The 17370-nt window shown below is 41.7% G+C and overlaps 1 protein-coding gene across 4 annotated transcripts in view; it reads left to right on the plus strand.

Annotated features, from left to right (window-relative positions):
• THSD7B (thrombospondin type 1 domain containing 7B) overlaps nt 1–17370 on the plus strand; it is a 299320-nt gene that overhangs the window by 134314 nt on the left and 147636 nt on the right. For all 4 annotated transcript variants that reach the window (XM_071435444.1, XM_071435447.1, XM_071435445.1 and 1 more), the window contains exon 8: nt 12–209. In XM_071435444.1, coding sequence (XP_071291545.1) covers nt 12–209 — 198 coding nt within the window. The remainder of the gene's footprint in view (nt 1–11; nt 210–17370) is intronic.

Consider the following 17370-nt stretch of genomic DNA (forward strand, 5'->3'; position numbering starts at 1 on the left):
GCTTTTTCCAGGCTTTAGGATGAGGCAGAGACAGGTTGTGGTGGATCCAGTGGGTACCCTGACCAGCTGTCCTCATTTGGTGGAGTCCATTCCATGTGAGAACGCACGGTGTCACGAGTGGGAGGTGTCACAGGGAGCCTGTGTGACCGACCGAGGGCACTGTGGGCCTGGACACCGTGTCCTGAAGGCTGTCTGCAAGAGCAGGAAAGGTGAGCTGGGCTCTTAAAAACCCCTTTGATCTTTGTGCCTCCTAAAATGACATTTTGTTCCAGAGCAATTGGCGCTTACGTACAATGGCTCCTTACTGAATGTTTTATGAAACTTTCAGATTTTTGAGTTGGCTGTTTTGCTTCTTAAAGCCTCAGGTTGGTAGAGCCAAGGATTTTGCCTGGAGCCTTCTGTTCCATTTTATCCTAAAGGGAATGGCTCACCAGTGCAGGTTCTATATTGTCATTTCTGGCCTTATTACCACAAAAGTGGGATATTTGTACTAAATCCGGGCTCTCACTGAGGTCAGCAGCTCCATGGTCATTTAGAATATCAATCCAGCTCCCAGAGCTCTGGTTTTAGCCTGTGGTCTGAATAATTCTCTCATTGGGATAACACTGTTACAGTCACGAGCAGGGATGCTCGGTTGTGCTGCCAGAATTAATACAGGTCTAAGATGTAAATGAAATGATTGTACTGAGTAATCCTTCCCTTGGCAGCAGTTTGAGACCTGCAGAGTGTTCAGTGTACAAGTTGCTAATAATGAATAAGTACATTTTTATGTGACGTTTACAAACAGCCAGCAAGATGTTATTTCTTGTGTGTGGTTTGAACCTCAGCCAAAAGTTTCATTTCTTGATAAGGTCACTGTTGTCAGATCTTTAGATTCAATTACATGGAGCACGATTTTGCAGTCCTTAGTCACAGCAAGACTGTGCTATCATCTCAAAAGTGGCAAAACTGTGCAACTTTAGAGCCTGATATTGTATCTGAAATGGAGAATTCCTCTTTTACAATTTCAGGGTGGTAACAAGTGGTTAATTGGTAAGTGGTTAATATAGTGGGTTGTTTACGAGGCACTAGAACCTGGCAGAGAGAAATAATGGCTGCTTTGTCTGAAAAACACAGATTGCCTTGAAATGTATTTAAATCTGTGTGGTTTTCTTGTCAATTTGTGAGAATGGGAGGAATAAAAGAAATCTTCAACTGTTACAAAATAACATAGCCAGAATGTCAAGGAGAGCAAAGAGCTTACTCTGAATTTTGCCCGAGTGGTCTCTGCTGATGTGTGATGAATCCTGTAGGTCCAGGCCAGCGGGGTGAGTGCAGGTGGAGGCTGGCCTTGCTGAGGAGCACCATGGATATCACACTGCTGAAGCTGTGCCAGCATCCATCTCTGTGCCCCAACTTGTGCTGGGACAGAAAGTGTGTTCCATGGCTGATGCTCACTGATCTCTGATCAGACTGTTCTCAGTGGCTATGACCTTCAGAATCCAGGCCTTTGAAGTGTCTCTTTTTCACTCAATTGTTCAACAAGGTGTTGGAAGTCTCACAATAACCATTTCAATTATTCTGTGCATGTTCTAGTTACAGAAAAAAAATTTGGTGGGACAGTCTTCCTACCCTGCCAGCCTGAGGCAGGCATTGTTACTAGATGTGATCAGGGTCCACTTAAAACTGAGAAGGTTTCACCAGGAAATGTGAAGGAAGGTTACCAGGCAGCTTAGAATCACTGCTTAATATTACTCTGAAGACTTTCTGAAGTCTTCATTGAGTATGAGAGGTCTGGAAGAGTCCTTACTGTTGAAGCTGGAAAAAGAGTCAAATTGTTTCTTCTTCTCTCAATTCACTAATGTAGTTGCTTTGTTCATAACCTTATTTATTTCCTTCTGTAATGTTCTTTTACCTAGATTTCCTTTGCTAAAAGTAGCCTGCTTTTTTTTTTTTTTGGATAGAAGTTGGAGTCAGTGTCAGCTTTGCTTAATGTGTTTTACTTGGAGTAGCTGGTTAGTTGGCAGTAGGAGGTCAGAAGGGAGTTATGTTAAACTGAGATGTGTCATTTACAGGTGAAATAGCACGAGGCCTTTGTCCATGCTTAGCATTGTACACATGCTCAGTATTCTGTGCAAGCAGTGGCCCTGCTGAAAGCTGTGTTGTGTGCTGCTATTTTCATTTACTTAAGCATCTTTTGTAGAATTCAGCTCTAAAATCCAGTGATTTATCCAGCCATTCTGTCATCCATGCTTGGCATTATTGCTCAGTATTCCTACTGAATGCCTGAAGGGATGAAAAAAATGTTTTTTGGACCCTGTTAAATGCCAAATCCAGTATATCATCAACTCAACAGTTCATTTGGGCCTGGAGTGTGTTGATTAGGGTACTTTGGGTTGTCTCTGTATCCCTGCCAGCAAGATGCCTTCATTACATACATTCATGTAAATGCCAAACTTTGTGATGTGGTGCTCTCCTCATGTTGCTGCAGTGTGCTCACTTCTCTTCATGAGCAGCTTCTGTGCTGTTGGCATCAGCTGTGCTGCAGAAGAGTTTGCCATCAGGCTTCTTGTGCTTCCCTCCCTTCTCCATCCTCAGTGGCTGAACCCATGTCCTTTGTCACCTGTGCTTGGCTGTGTAACACTGGGCTCTCCATGGCTCAGACACAGGAGGCCTTTTCTATGTGGAGTCTTGTTTTTTTCATTTGCCAAAAAGGAGCTTTTGGTCACCACATTTTCCTTCTCCCATGTGCTGTCCACAGTTCCAGCCCATGCCATGAGAGAGGTGAGTGGGGTGCAGGGGCTAAAGAAATTCTTTCACCAACTGGAGCCTCACTTTGAATCCCTTGTAGTGTCCTTTCTTTCCATGATAAAGAGCCATCATTTCTGGTGAGATTGTTACCCTGGGCCAGGTAACAAACTGCTGCTGGCCTCAGCTGGAGCTTGGGCAATTTGGGAGCAAGTCACAGCTGGGTCAAGCTCTGATTTGTGGGGTTTCTCTGAAGGCTTCCCTGTCAAAACAACATCTCTGTGTCAGGGCTTGCATGAAGTTCAATGATGTAACACTTGTGCTCAGCCTAGAGGTACAGAAATGGCTTTTTGCTTCTTAAATAGGTTAATTTGTAATTGTGAAGTGGTTCCACAGAGCACATACCATGGACAGCAGGGTTTTATGTAGTAGCTGGAATCTGTAATTTGTGATTTGCAGTGCTTTAGCACAGATGAGGAGTAATGAGAAGACAATAGTAATCTCATTACTTTGTCATTATTAGGTGTCTGCTCCCACCTAGGAGTGTCTCTAATCTCTGTTAATAAGTTACTGAATATGTGCAAGATACTCAGTGTCTGGTCCATATCCCTTGAGTGCTTCTCTTCTATATCAACAAAAGGCAGTAGTGTAATAAGTCAAATTAAATTAAATACTGTGTAGAAATACAATGTCAAGTAATGCATAGAATAGAAAGAGTTCTTTTGTGTGTTTCTTCTAAATAAAATTTTTTAGGATGGTGTCTTTTATTTAGCTGGTGAAGGTCAATGGATATATTTGGGAAAGTCTGTGAAGCCAAAAGAACAGTATAGGAAAATCGATGATTGTACTAAAAATTGGACTGTGTGTGTCATTGGCTACATTGATCTAGAATTCAGATAAAAGAATTTATTTGAAAGCTCTTTTTTTATATTTGCAGACACCTCAGGAATTATTTGTGATTTTTCTCAGAGTCGTTGTTTTTGGTTGTTCAACAAGGAATTGAATAATTGCCTTTTTGTAATGTGTTCTTGGGCAGATAGCTGCAAGTGTCTGACATTTGATTTTGGGCAGCCTTGATTAGCACTGACAAACATTATTGTGCATTGACCAGATGAAAGGAACTCCCTGAAAACTTTCCAGTTCACAAAACATGAACGTGGTCAAAACTTCTTCATTTTCAAATGCAGTTGTGCAGGAGCCAAAGCTTATTGTGTTTCATTTTTTTTAAGAGAATGACCAAAATAATCTTTTGCTTCTTTTGTCTTTGTAAGTGGTGCAAGCAGTTTGAGTGTGGTGAGTCAGGGGACATTCAGACAGCAGGGCTTGGCTCAGGGTCAGCAGGTAGAACTTGAGTCCAGACAGGAGTACTTGTCCTTCAGAGGTAATTTCACAGTTGTTTGATTTAGGTGCTACAAAATATATAACCATGTTGGGTTCAGGCTGATGGAGGAATTCGGGCACCCGTTTTATTGTCATTTTCCCGTATCTGTTTTAGGCTGCATTGATAAAAGAAAATGAGATTGAAGCAAAACAAATGTGGAACCAGACCTTGTTTTTAGAAATGCCTGTTGTGCAGCTTGTGCAGAGCAGTCATTATGGTAAGGAGTACAACCTGAGAACACATACGTAAAAGCAACTATAACAATAAACTCATGAAATAACAAGTATGACTCATAAAAGTAACAATTCATTTTCCAAGCATTTTATAAATGTTTCTGACGGTGCCATAAGCAAATTCTTGCCTATTAGCAGTGCTCTTGAGTAGATCGTAAAATGTTATTATTCAGAATCATACCCACAAGTCACCAATCTATTTCTCTGGAATTCCCATGTCATCATTTATTAATTTGCTTTTGCTTGTTCAGATTCCTACCAGAAGAACTATTAGTAGCAGAGAGGATTTCTCTGAGACAGCGAACAGCATGGTATCTAAGTAATCAAATATATGAAATAAGTCATACCCAAAGGCTTAATTGTTTTAATCAGAAAATTATTAGCTCAACAACAGGGATTAATGCAAAGGTCATGTGATTTTGCTGTATTCAGGCTCTTCAACCCTACTCCTGGTTAACAAATCTAAGCACAGTGCAAAAGCTGCTGAGTATTTGCCTCCCTGTACTGTCAGCTTGGGTGTCAGGGTTTCTTTGGTTTGTGGGAGTTAAAATTCATAGAGAATGGTTTGAGTTGGAAGGAATTTAGGAATCATCTCATTCCAATCCCCTCTGCCATGGGCAGGGATGCCATGGGTTTGCTTGGACAAACAATCCAAACTTGTTATAAATGGTGCCTTCATTTTAAGGAAGGTATTTATAAGAGTGCTGAATAATCTCTCTGTTCCTTATGCACAGGTCGGGCAGTGCCAGGGAGTTGCAGGTGCTGAGCCAGAGGAGCAGAGTCCAGAGGGGCCCAGGATGCTGCTGACTCTCCCCCTGTAGCACCTGAAGGACTGGTCCTGGGACCTGTCACAAAACCTCCATCCTCAGCACCTCCTGCCTCACCTGGAGCTCTGAGGCACCCTGGGGGTGGCTGTGCATCCTCCCCAGGCTCAGCTGATGAATGAATAACACCTGGCAGCTCTCAGGACTCATGGCTGGGGGGGTGAACCTCCCTGCTATGGACCATCTGCCAAAGGGGCAGCTCAGGAATAAAACACTGCAGCCAGAGGGGTTCTGGCAGTGCTGCTGAGAGGAAATTCAGCACAGCAGTTCTGCTTTGTTTTCCTGTGCCATCTCTTTGGTTCTAGGCAGTTGGAATCTAGAACCTGGTGCTTGCCAAGAAGATAAGAGGATTTTTGTTTTTCAGTGTTAATAGGTTCACTGAAAAAATACGTTTGGGTTGAAATACATCTGTTTCTGAGTTTCTGTTCCATCTGGCAGTTTTATTTGTAAAGCTGGGGAATAGTATTTCGGAGACAAAATGTTTTCTTTCAGCATTTTTTAGATTAAATGATTAATGTTTTGGGGTTTTTTTTGGCAAATGAACTAGTCTTAAACAAAATTAGGAATTCAAAATATTTTTAAAAGAGGCTGTTAGCAAAAGCAAAATATTCCTTTCAGATTAAAACAACATTTTGCCTTACATTGAATTTTTTTTCCTAAATCCTCCCCCAATCTCTCTTCAATTCCACTTTAAACATTAGTTTTAGCTTCCTTTTCCCTTTCCTTTTTTTCTCTCTTTTTTTTTTTTTTTGGTTCAGTGCCCAAACAGAAATCCATTATTCACACAACTCAATTGCCAGAGCAGACACTGAAATCCTGTTGGAATTGAAGCGAGGAGTAAAGGGAAGTAAGGTAATCAAAGCAGTGTTAGTTTAAGATCCAATATTACATTCTGCCAGGGCTTGACAGTGAAGCTCTGCACTTGGAGAAGCTGAAGACTCTTTGGGGGTACAATATCAACAGTGGAGTGCTCAGCTGCCTGTCTGTGCTTGCAGGTCAGTGCCAGTGTGTCCTTTGGTCCCCAAGAGTGTCTGTGAGCCCTGCTCTGCTCTGTGCAGAGCATCCCAAGGGGCAGGAGCATCCCCACCAGCTGAGCCTGAATCCTGCAGGAGGAAGGGGCTCCAAGGGCACAGGGCAGATGCTTTTCCTCCTTCAGGTCATGAAGGAAGAAGCCACCTGACCAGTCCTGTTTTAACAGGAGTCAGAGAATCACTTAGGTAGGAAAAGACCTCTTAGAGTCCAATCCCAGCAAAGCCAAGTTCTTCCCTGGGTAGAGTTAATGATTTTTCATTTTGCAATGGATTGATATAAAGTTGATTTGCAGATTCTGTTTATGCTTCTCAGAGAAAAGATATACCCTGTTCATTGTACTGAAAATAAGTTTGAAAAAAGTTCTTTCCTCTTAGTTCCTGAGTGTGTCTCCCTGTACCCTGTCACTGGAGCTGCTGATCCCAAACTGTTGTGTTTTCCTGACTTTTAGAAATGCAGATCCTAAAAGGCAGCATGCAAAAGTTTCTAGCAATTAGCTAAGATCCACATTTCTCATTTAGCAGCCATGGAGGAAGAAGGATATTGCAGTGTAGTAGCAGGGCTGAGTATTATGAGTGTTTGAGGAATCCTGAAGCATGATGTGTGAGTTGTTCAGTGGGTTTGGGACCTGTGTTTCTTGTAGTCATAAAGGTTGATGTTCTTTTTGAGCAGGCTGGTTGTTAACGAGCCAGGCGGAGTGGATTTAGTTGCCTCCATCAAGCCTTACCTTCCAGCAGCTGGTACCATGCCAAATATTTGATGTCTCCTGCTGGAAACATTTAAAAACTCAAAATGCAGATTGTGCCCTGCTCTAGGACTGCTGCACAAGTACTGTGAGGACAGACACTGCCATGTTCAGGAGAATTTACTGTCTTTGAATCCTATGCTGAAATTGATGTCTGCAAAAGAAGCAGAAGATCAGCTTCAGGTTGATTTTAAGGTAAGCTGCTGGAAAGTTAGAGCTTTCTCTGCTTAGTCACACTTTAACAGTTTTACTTCATTCAAGATTATAGCAAGCATGTGGCCTGCCAGCCAAGGAAAACAGAAATGGAAAAGTCTATAAATGATTCTTGTAGTGTCTGTGTGTGTGTTAATAACTGTCCTGCAGTCAAGAATATTTCTCTAAAGTACAGGCTGAGATATCTAATGCTGGACAGGTGGAAGGTTATGGGCTGGAATTGTGAGGTTAAACTCAAGCATACTCTGATTTATTTTCTTTATCTTTGGATGCAGATATGTTGCATGATTTCCAGCTAAGCTGTGGCTGTGCTTTTTCAAATGCTGGTGGTGTGTCTTGTGTCAGTCACCCAGAAGGCAGCTGCAGTTGGTATCCAGTGGTAATTTTAGCTTCTCATATTTGGCTGATGGAGATGTAGTGGGGTTTATCAGGAATAAAGCCAGCTTTCATCCTTCCTGTGCTGTCACTGTAATGTATTAAAGCCACCTGTGAACTTACTTTTTTTTGTTCCAGCTAAGTGTGGTCAGTGCAGAATGCCCTCAAATGAATTGCTATGCAAAACCATGATTCTTTTCAGTATCTAGTGCTCCTTTTTGATACCCTCTGTCTCCAAGAGATGTTTTACAAGACTTCAGAGCATTGCTGAAATGGTGAGGGCAAAGGCTGCTTCTTCCCTATGGCTGTTTCAGCAGAGAGGAGCTGGATTTTCAAATACCCAGCTCCTCCTTTGCACTGTGAGAGGGAGCAACAGGTGCTGATGTTTTTTAAAAATTAACCTGAGCTTCAAACACTTGTAGGTTAGGAACAAAGGGTCGAGGTAGCCCTTTCAGAAATGGGAGCTATAACATTAAGAAAAATATAAACATCAGTTAATATGGCAAGATCTGTACTGCCCTTTCTTTTTTAAATGTTAAGGAATAAGTTTGACCTATGTTGATCTGAGCCTTGTGGTAAAGGTTACCTAAAGAGCAGGGGGGTGTGTGTGACCTGTAGGTCTGTTACTTTGGTGCAAGTGCTCTGAAGAAACTTCATGGAAGGATTAGCATTTATATACCAGGCTAGTGCATATATATGTAGTTTAAAAGTTTTTTTTTAATAAGCTGCTTTTAATGTCTTGGCAGCCTTTATTGAGTTTGATGCTTTCTAACCTTTTGATTATGAGACTGAAATAAGGTTCTTGTATTGTATTTTGTAATTGCTGAAGTGTTTACAGCTAATTTTTTAAGTCTGGAAAAGAAATTGTATAATAGTTTTATTTGAGTTTGTCCCTATTGTAGAAGAAAAACCCAAGTTGTTTCAGTACAAAACTAGAAAAATACCTGTAAGTACCAACAGGAATTCCTGTTTTCTCAGTGAAATGAAGCATAAAATACCTGCTTGGCTGTTTTCTTTAAACTAAGCAAAACTTCACATACAGGTAGTTCATGTTCTTTTTGGAGGGTTATTGCATTTCTTAGGGAACTCTGGTTCAGAAAAAGATGTGAGCAAAATAAGATTGTTCTAGAATGGTGTTAAAATGTAGATTGATGACAATTCTAAAATTAACTAAGTGGCTGAAAGAGGAAGGAGATTGGAAGGATCTGTTTGCAAAGTATTACTAATGATAAAATTCTGCACCTGAGACTCAAATGCGGCTGAAAGCACCAGGAGGAGCAGGTGGAAGATGTGACAGTGAGGGTTCATCTCATCCCTAAGGGTTCTCTTTTCTTGGGTTAAGTGGGTTCCAAAGGGGATTAATGATTTCCTGGCTTTTTTGCTGAAGGGTTTCTCATATGTAGATATGGTAGATGGCACACCAAACTTCTTGACCATGATTTGAGACTTTAGAACTCACAGCTTTTTGGGCAATATGAATAATGGGGATACTTCACGTCATCTTTTTATCCTCCTCATCCCCAGTGGAGTCTCTAAGGCATTTGGGTTACTTTAATAAAATGTTTCAAATTTTTCTGGTGTTCAGCTAATGGATAAACTGTACAATGGCAAATTCTGATTTTCCTAGGTTGCCAGGCTGAATCAAACCAGAAAATAATATTTGGCACATGTGATATTTTTCAGATTCCTGATAGAGAGAAAATTGCCCAGTTCACATTTCAAAATTATTTTAGCCAAGACTTTTTTTCCTAAGAGAAATAGTCAGGACAGTATAAAAGGCTTAAATTAAACAGGAGGTCATTAGGGTGAAGAAATGACTGGCTGTATTTTATTGTATTCTGTGTATGAGGTTTAGTGGGATGGAGTGCAAATCCCATGACATGACTCATGGAAGAAAAAAATGTTTCAAAATAAGTCAGTTAAGTTCTGTATGAAGTAGAAATAAACTGAACCTGATTCTGCAGACAGGAGACTGGTAGTGAGTATCTGTGAGAAGTGGGGCTGGGGGCTGCCCTGCAGCTCAGTCTGCAGGAGGGATTGGGGTGAGGGAGAGGAGGGATGTGGAGGAGGAAGGGTTGGAGCAGGCAGGAGATCTCAGTGCTCCCTGTTCCTCGGGCAGGAGCTGCACCCGGGGTCTGGCTCTGTGCCTTGCTCTGGGTGTCAGCACCAACCTTCTCCCGAGGCTTAAATAAGGGAACAATTCCAGTAACTTCAATAGACAGCTCCTCACATTGATCTCTGACCACAGCCCTTCAGTGGAGGGAAAAAAGCAGGGATTTTTTGTGTAATTTAATCCTTCCCTGCTGGGTGGCCCTACAGAAAGCTTTTTCTGTAGCTGAAACTCCTTCGGTGCTGGACAGGAGTGATTGTGAGAGCCACCTTTGTACAGTAGTTCTTAAGGCTGTTGAGTGGAAATGAAAGATAAGTCCTGTACTTTCTTTGAGTTTTTTTTATCAAGCTGTTTATGAAGTAGAGCTGATTTAAAAACAATTTAGTCACTTGTTTTGAGGTTAATGGATGCTGGAGGGGAAGGCTTCTGACATAAAATAAGAAGTTTTGACAAACTTTTAATTAAGAATTTGGAACGTGGAAATTTTGGGGTAGTTCTGCACTACTGAGATTGGCTCTGGGGCATATTGGTTGGTCAGGTTTTTAAAGTAAATCTTCCTCTTAATTCTAATTAAGTATTGTAATGCCAGCACTCTTCATTAGGCAGCAGTTTGAGATTAGTCAGGTGGTAGTAATGGAAAGAGAAAAACACATATGAAGTAGTAGAGAAGTTGGAGAGCAGGGAAAACAGCTGTAAGATGTGGCTCCTAAATGCTCTTCAGCATTCCCCTGTTGGCAAATTTCCCACTGAATTCAGTGAGTTCTGTGGGACAGGATTCAGTCCTCACACAGATCCTGCCTTGTGTGGAAACACAAGTTCAGAGCACCTTGATCACCCAACCTCAGCTCTGAAGTTGTGACAAGAAATGATGCTAAGAACAGCTATAAAGAGGGAAAACACCTTATTCCCCCCAAAACTCTGAAGCCAAGCTATTATTTTAAGTGTAGATCACATTATTGAATTGGTTATCTGTGGATTGAATCTCGTATTTAATAAGTGGGAGCTGTTGTGAAGTGCTGGAGTGAATGTGAATTAGTGAGTTGAGAAAGATTAGCTCTGTGAGGAGATTGAGAACAATTTAAAATTCCATTGTATGGTGTTTTTCTTTCTGTCTGCATGAAGTACGGCTGTAATTGCCTCAAATTAGGTACTGCCTTTGTCTAGGAGAATTAAACAAGTAACAGGATAAGATATTTCATGGTCTCCTTCTAAATAAACAGCTTGTTCTGTTTGTATCTTTAGGCAGCTTGCAAATGTCAGAGCCAAGTTTGTGGAGAGAACATATATATATATATATATGTATGTATATGAGGTGGAGTTTCCTTAGAAACAGAATCATCCAGGATTGTTGGGTTGCATTTTAAAATTTGAAGCCTGGTCTTCCCCTACTTTGTAATTTTAGAGTCACCTTTTGTCATGGTTCTTAAAATAGATGCTTTATTAAAAAATTCCTATGGAGACATGGACTGTAAGCATGAATTTGCCCAGCTCCTTTTTGACAGCTGAGGTTTATGTTTTGCCATGAGTTACTTGATGGTGTTGTTACCAATGAACCCTCACATTGACCTTGGAATTATCAAGACCAGAAAGAGAAAAAACTGATAAAAATGAGCCAACACACCCCCATGGTCTGGGGCAGTAGCACACAGACAGCGCTGCTTTTTCCTTTCATATTCCTGAGAAGGAAAAAATAATCCCACAAAGTTCTTGGGTTGGTCTTGTGGCCAGTGCTGTCCATGGGGATTCAGGCACTGCATCTGGAGTGAGATGGTTATAAAGTGACTTTTCTGGAAGGAGGGAGAATCCTTATCTGGCAAGTGAGCAGGGAATTTTCTGGGTCTGGGTGAGCCCAGGGTGCTTTGCTGGAGGAACAAAGTCACTTCCAGCTTGTGTGAGGCTCACCTGGCCCCTTTCCACATCTCCTCTGGTGCTGTACCTAGATCTGTCCTTGATCTGGGGGTTGTTTCCATTCATTACTGGCAAATGTGGTTGTGACATAAACAACCACATTGTTTTTGTAGTGAAAATGCAGCAGAACTGAGGAGTCTTCATGAAACCTAATCAGTGTTGGGCAGTTCTGTAGAAGAGGCTTCAGAGCTGCTTGAAGCAGGGAGGAGGTGGACCCTGGCTGCCCATAGTAGACTATAAAAACCAAAATCCTCTAAGTTCAAATTGCATTTTTTGTTGCCACATGTGGAATTCCCATCACCCCCATGGCCTGGTTTCAGCGGATTTCCCAAGTTTAATTCCAAGTCAGCCCTGTTTGTTGTACACTTACTACTGTGTCAGAGGGGACTAGAGCCAAGAGGGTGTTTTGTTCTGTTTCATGGTGTTTGCAAATAAAGCTGAGTGGTTTGGTAACTCTCTTGGAAACTCTGAGACTCTAAGTTGGGCAGAGTGCTCCCTGGGCATGCATAGATCTAAGGATTTCACTTTCTTGCCTATCAATAAGTATCTTAAGGCCTTAACTTTTAATGCTATATATGACTAAAGTCCCAAGGAAATAATTCCACTACTGCTGTTCATTTATATCATTGGAGTCTGAATTAATTCAGCCTAGGCTAGGTTTTCTAATACATTATTTATTTAGGCCTTCAAAATGTCTGTGGTGCTGCATGTGGTTGACAGAGCATGTTCTTGTTTGTTAATATTATATGGCATCCTGTTTTCCCAAGACACTTCAATAAATGCATGTCTTTGAATAAAGCTGGGATTTTAACAGGCATTTTTTTTCCCTTGTGTTGTAACTGTAGCTTCCCAGATTCTTAGCTCTGATTTCTCTTCTCTACAACCACCTATTTTTAACAGTTCTGGAAAGATCTTCACTTCTTTAATGTTTGGTTTTGGGTATTTTTTTTAATGCTTTTTTATTGTTACTGATAGGTAAGGCTTTACAAAGTAACAGTTTGTGTCTTGATTTTAAATATCTAGCCCAACTTCTCCCACTACCCCCAGGCACTAGAATTGTATAAATACCCTTAAATTCAATTAAAAAATCCCTGACATGAAGGGTGGAGCACTGAGCTCATATTTTCTGACAGCCCACAAAACTTAGAAATCAAAAGACATCAGTGCTGTGTAAGTGAGGGTGAAACAAATGGAATACAATACCTGGAAATGAATGAGTCCTGTGAATGAACATTGGCATGTACATCCCCGGCCCCATATGAAGATTAAAGTGAGTTGTCTGCTCTAAAATTGCATAATTGCTTCTGTGACTGATTTGGTGCTGCTCCATAATAAGTTGTGAACACTGTATGCTGACCTGGTTAATGGGATGTTTACTAAATGGATATATTTGTGTAGTTTAATAGGAGGATGCTTGGAAAAATTAGCAGGATGAGAAAGAATGGCTGGAGAGAGTAATTTTTCAGCAAGTGCTGATGTTGTGAAGAGGAAGGCAGAGGCTGCCTTGCCATTGGCATGTGGGGGCTTGGAGGGGGAGGTTGGATGGGGCTGGATCCCTGATTTTCATGGAGCATCCTTGTCCTGAATTCCTGCGGGAGTGGCTGCTCCAGGTGCACTGAAGGTGCTGCCAGGTGGGGATGTGTGTGCCCCTGGGAGCAGCCTCATCTGCTGCCCTAACAGCTTCATTTGCTAAACTATCTTTCTGGAATTCAGCTATTTTAAGTACTATAGACTAAGATAATTATATAATGAAGTAATATTATCTGCAAATTAACCTTGGATCTCTGCGGAGGTTCAGAAAGAGCGAGATAAGGAGTTTTATCACAAATTGCAGACTTACTGGGTTTAACGTAAAGGCCGTGGCAAGTAATACATTTAAACTGCATTTAAGTAGTAAAGACCAGAATATCAAAGTCTAAAAGCAATAAACATTAAATTATTCAGAAAGTTTTTATATTTTCTTTCTAGTTTATATGTTCTTTTCGCACACTGTCATTTAATGAGGTTATATTCTGATTAGAGTAGAAAAATAAAAAAGTAAAATGTTTTATTTCAGTAGATAAAAATGTAGCTTTTAAAATATATCAGCTTGCCCTGTGTAGTCTGAGCTGACTGTACAATTTCCCCTTCGTTCAGCATGGTTGCTAACTAACGGATTTTGGGGGGAAAAGTCCCCCTTATATAGAGTTTCAATTGAAATCCATATTTTAATTTTAAGTGACAACTAATACATTTACCATAATCCCTTTCAAATATTCTCTGGCAGGGTTCCCAGACATATATTTTTGAAGGTTAAATGGTTTAGGATTTATGTACTGTACTATGTAGGTGTATTGGCTTTGAGTGTCAAGGTTTTGGTAGCAAGTGAGCTACAGGGGAGGAAGAGAAAATCAGGATTAAAGTGAAGCCTGGAGGGGAGGGAAAGTGTTTTAAGATTTAGGTTTATTTCTTATTATCCTGGTAATTAAATTGATCTCCCTGAGTGGAGTCTGTTTTGCTTGCAACTGCTGAGTGATCCCTCCCTGCCCTTAACTCACCTCATGAACCTTCCATGATAATCCATGATAATCTCTCCCCTGCCCAGCTGAGAAGGGCAGTGGCAGAGTGGCCTTGGTGGGCACCTGGTGCCCAGCCAGAGCCAGCCCACAACAGCAAGTCAGTCTGAATAAGGTACTGAGTTTATAGGGCCCCCTCATTGCCAGACACCAATTTGTGGCTCAGAAATGCCACAGCTGCAGCAGCAAAAGTTCCTCTGGTTAATGACCTGTTTTTGAGGGGCCCAGGGTGAGGTGCTGGGCTGAAAAAGTGCTTTTGGCTGGTTGCAGGGCTCTCTTGGGTATCATTACACAGGGCTGATTCATGTAGTGTGGATGTACCTTTCTGGCAGCTCAGAGTTTCGACTGTCCAGAAACACTGCTTTTTTTTAATAGGCTGAAATTGGCATGAATAAGCAGCAGTAATTGAAATAATATTCCACAAGGTTTACATTTTAGTATGGCAGTGTGATTAAAATTGGTCCTGCCTTTTCCTCTCCCTGGGGAGCCATTGTGTGCTCCATGGCTAATGAAGTGGAATGAGCACTGTGATCAATATTTATGGTGTCGCTCTGGGCACCTGCACTTCTTTCAGCCCTTCTTGCACTGAAAAGCTGGAGTGCAGGTTCCTGACTCGAGCAGTTAATGGCTCAGCTGCAGCTTGAGGAGAAGGCTGCAGACACTGCTCCTGGTAGTGTTTCTCCTGGGGGTCACATGCCACCTGCACAGATTTGCTGGTTCTCATACTGACTGACAGAAGTAGGAACTTGATTTTCTTAGTGAAGTGCCATCATGTTTTCCAGTCATCTTTTGGTGTTTGGGCTCTCCCTCTGTTGGGAACAGCCACCCTTGGGGTTCTGTGTTTTGCCACTGAGCACACAAATAAGATGACATTTTTGGACGTCATCTTATAGATGACAGAGTTTATAGACTTTTTGCACTCCAGTTTGCACTGCAGGTTCTGTATCTGCTGAGTTTATAGGCTTCTGCCTATGGCTTTTCCTCTTTTTACACTCCAGTCTGCACTACAGGTTCTGTATCTGCTGGAGACAGTGTTTGTTTAATTCCAGCATGATGCTGTGGAATATCTACTCTGCACTTTTGCACCTTCCCAGTTTGGGAGCTGCTCCCAGCTGTGCCAAAATATCTTCCTGTAGCTGCTTATGAAGTCCACAGACTATTTTCTGTCCAAATCAGCCTGAACTACTTTATTTTCTTGCTTCTTGACCTCTTCAAGGCTTTCCCAAAATAATAATATCATCTCTGAACTCTTGGTGGGTTGGTTTGTTGCAAAGTTTGCCCATTCCCTGGCAGTGACAGCAGCTGGAGGCAGTCCAGTGTAATTAGTAAGTATTTTGGAGACTTTGCCTTGGCAGCCCTATTAAATATGTGCAGTGAAAGCAGGATTAGTATGTGGCCTTATCTTTTTTTTTCCTCGTTAGGACATCTCGATGATCTGTAAGCTCATTTAATTGGAAATTAGCCATTCTTATTAACACAGGAGATACCCTTTGGTCTAAATCCTGACATTGGATGAATGTATATAGTCTCCACTAAGGAGAAAGAAAATGCATCCATATACTCTAGGGTGGAAATTTGCCCTTTTGTGTCCAGTGCAGTTCTCCTGGAAGAGAATTTCATTTTCTAGTAAAGGCAATAAATTTTCACTGCTCAGATAAGTGACTACAGAGGTTCATCATCAGGATTTGAAGAAATAAGCCTCCTAAGAAGATGGATGATGACAAGGGGAGTAAGAGTTGTTATCCAATCATTTGTCATGGTCCAGAACATTAAGATGTATTGGTAAGACCCCAAAGGTGTGTAGAACTTCCTTTTTTCCCGTGTGTAATAAGTCACCCTGTGCAGTCAGCCAGTATTGTACTGTCTGAAAACTCATTCTGTTTGCATCTCTTTGTAAACACAGCACACAAGTGTTAAAATCCTATATATTGCTGGGAAATATTCTACATATCATCCAGGTATAGCCCCACAACTACTGAAGAGAGAGGCTGACTTCCTGGGTCCTCACCTTCCTGCCCTTCTCTCCCTCCTCCATCCCACTCCAGTTGTTAACATTTCTGCCTTTCCTCTTTTGCTGTGAGTGTTCTGCTCCAGGCTTTCTCCAGAGACTTTTCCCTCTGATTTTTCTGTGGTTCCCTGCTCTGCAGCCCTTGCCCTTCTAGTTCTTCCCTTGTCTCAAAGCTTCAAAACCACAGAGCAGCCATGGGGGATTGTGTCAGCTAGTAAAAAACTGGATTAAACATTCATGGCTGTAGGAGTGCTTGTTAGCATATATGTATTAATTCAACATTTCCTGCTGGTTTTCAATATGTTGGGAGGTTGTGTTGCCAATGAGGTGACTTAAAGTCCGTAATGGAATAGGTTCCAACTAACTGCTTGAGACCAAGTAAAAATTTTGTTCTGCTTGTCTGGCTTCAGAGAAAAACCTTTCTCCTTACTTTTTAAAAGTGAGTGTTCCTCTCTAAAGCAGACATGGTTGAGACCACATTTCTGAGGGTTTTGTTGAATTCTGGCTTGGTAGCTGGGATAGCTGATTTTGAAAGTCCAGCTTCATATAAATAAGAGAGACACACCATGGTAGTTTGCTGTGGTGTGCTGCTCCCTGCATTGCTCTTTGGTTCTGGGAATTTGTGCAAAGGTGAGGTTTGACTTGTCTTGTCTGGGCTTGTTGTTGCACAGAATGGTTCAGTAGCTTAAATTTGATCCAAAATTGAGAGCTGGCACTGCCTGCCTCCAGGAGGACCCCATGAGTTTGGGAGCCCTTTGCACTATTTCTGGCAGCATGTCTTCAGGTCCTGCAGGCATTCTGCAAACTGGCCGTGGTGGGGAGACCTGGTCCTGTGGGTTTAGATGTTAAACATGTGGCTGTGTTTCCACGGAAGCAAAATCTAATTCTTCTGAGTCCCAGCCATGTAATTACAGCCATAATAATAGCTATCATTTTTGATGCCTCAGTGCCAAATGTAAAGGTTGTTGTTTCTGTTAATGTTTTCAGAGGACTCTGTTCTGCTGCTTTTTCCCAATTTGTGCCTTATCTATGACTGAACAATTACCAGGAATGTGATGAGGACATGGTATGCAGAAAGTCACCCCCTTGTCTCTTTTGCTGATGGCTCAGAGGAGTGTGCAGTGCTGCTATCTCAGCTGCTAATCAATGGAGCTGGAGCTAATGTGCGCAGTGACCTTTGGAGGAGAGAGGAGCTCTGCCAATATTGCACTTGCAGTTTGACTCAACTCTTACACTTTGTCATCTACTTGGCTGCAGGAGCT

The sequence above is a fragment of the Agelaius tricolor genome, unplaced genomic scaffold, assembly GCF_023055355.1.
Source record: "Agelaius tricolor isolate 1412-34295 unplaced genomic scaffold, bAgeTri1.0.p SCAF_10, whole genome shotgun sequence".
Lineage (NCBI taxonomy): Eukaryota > Metazoa > Chordata > Aves > Passeriformes > Icteridae > Agelaius > Agelaius tricolor.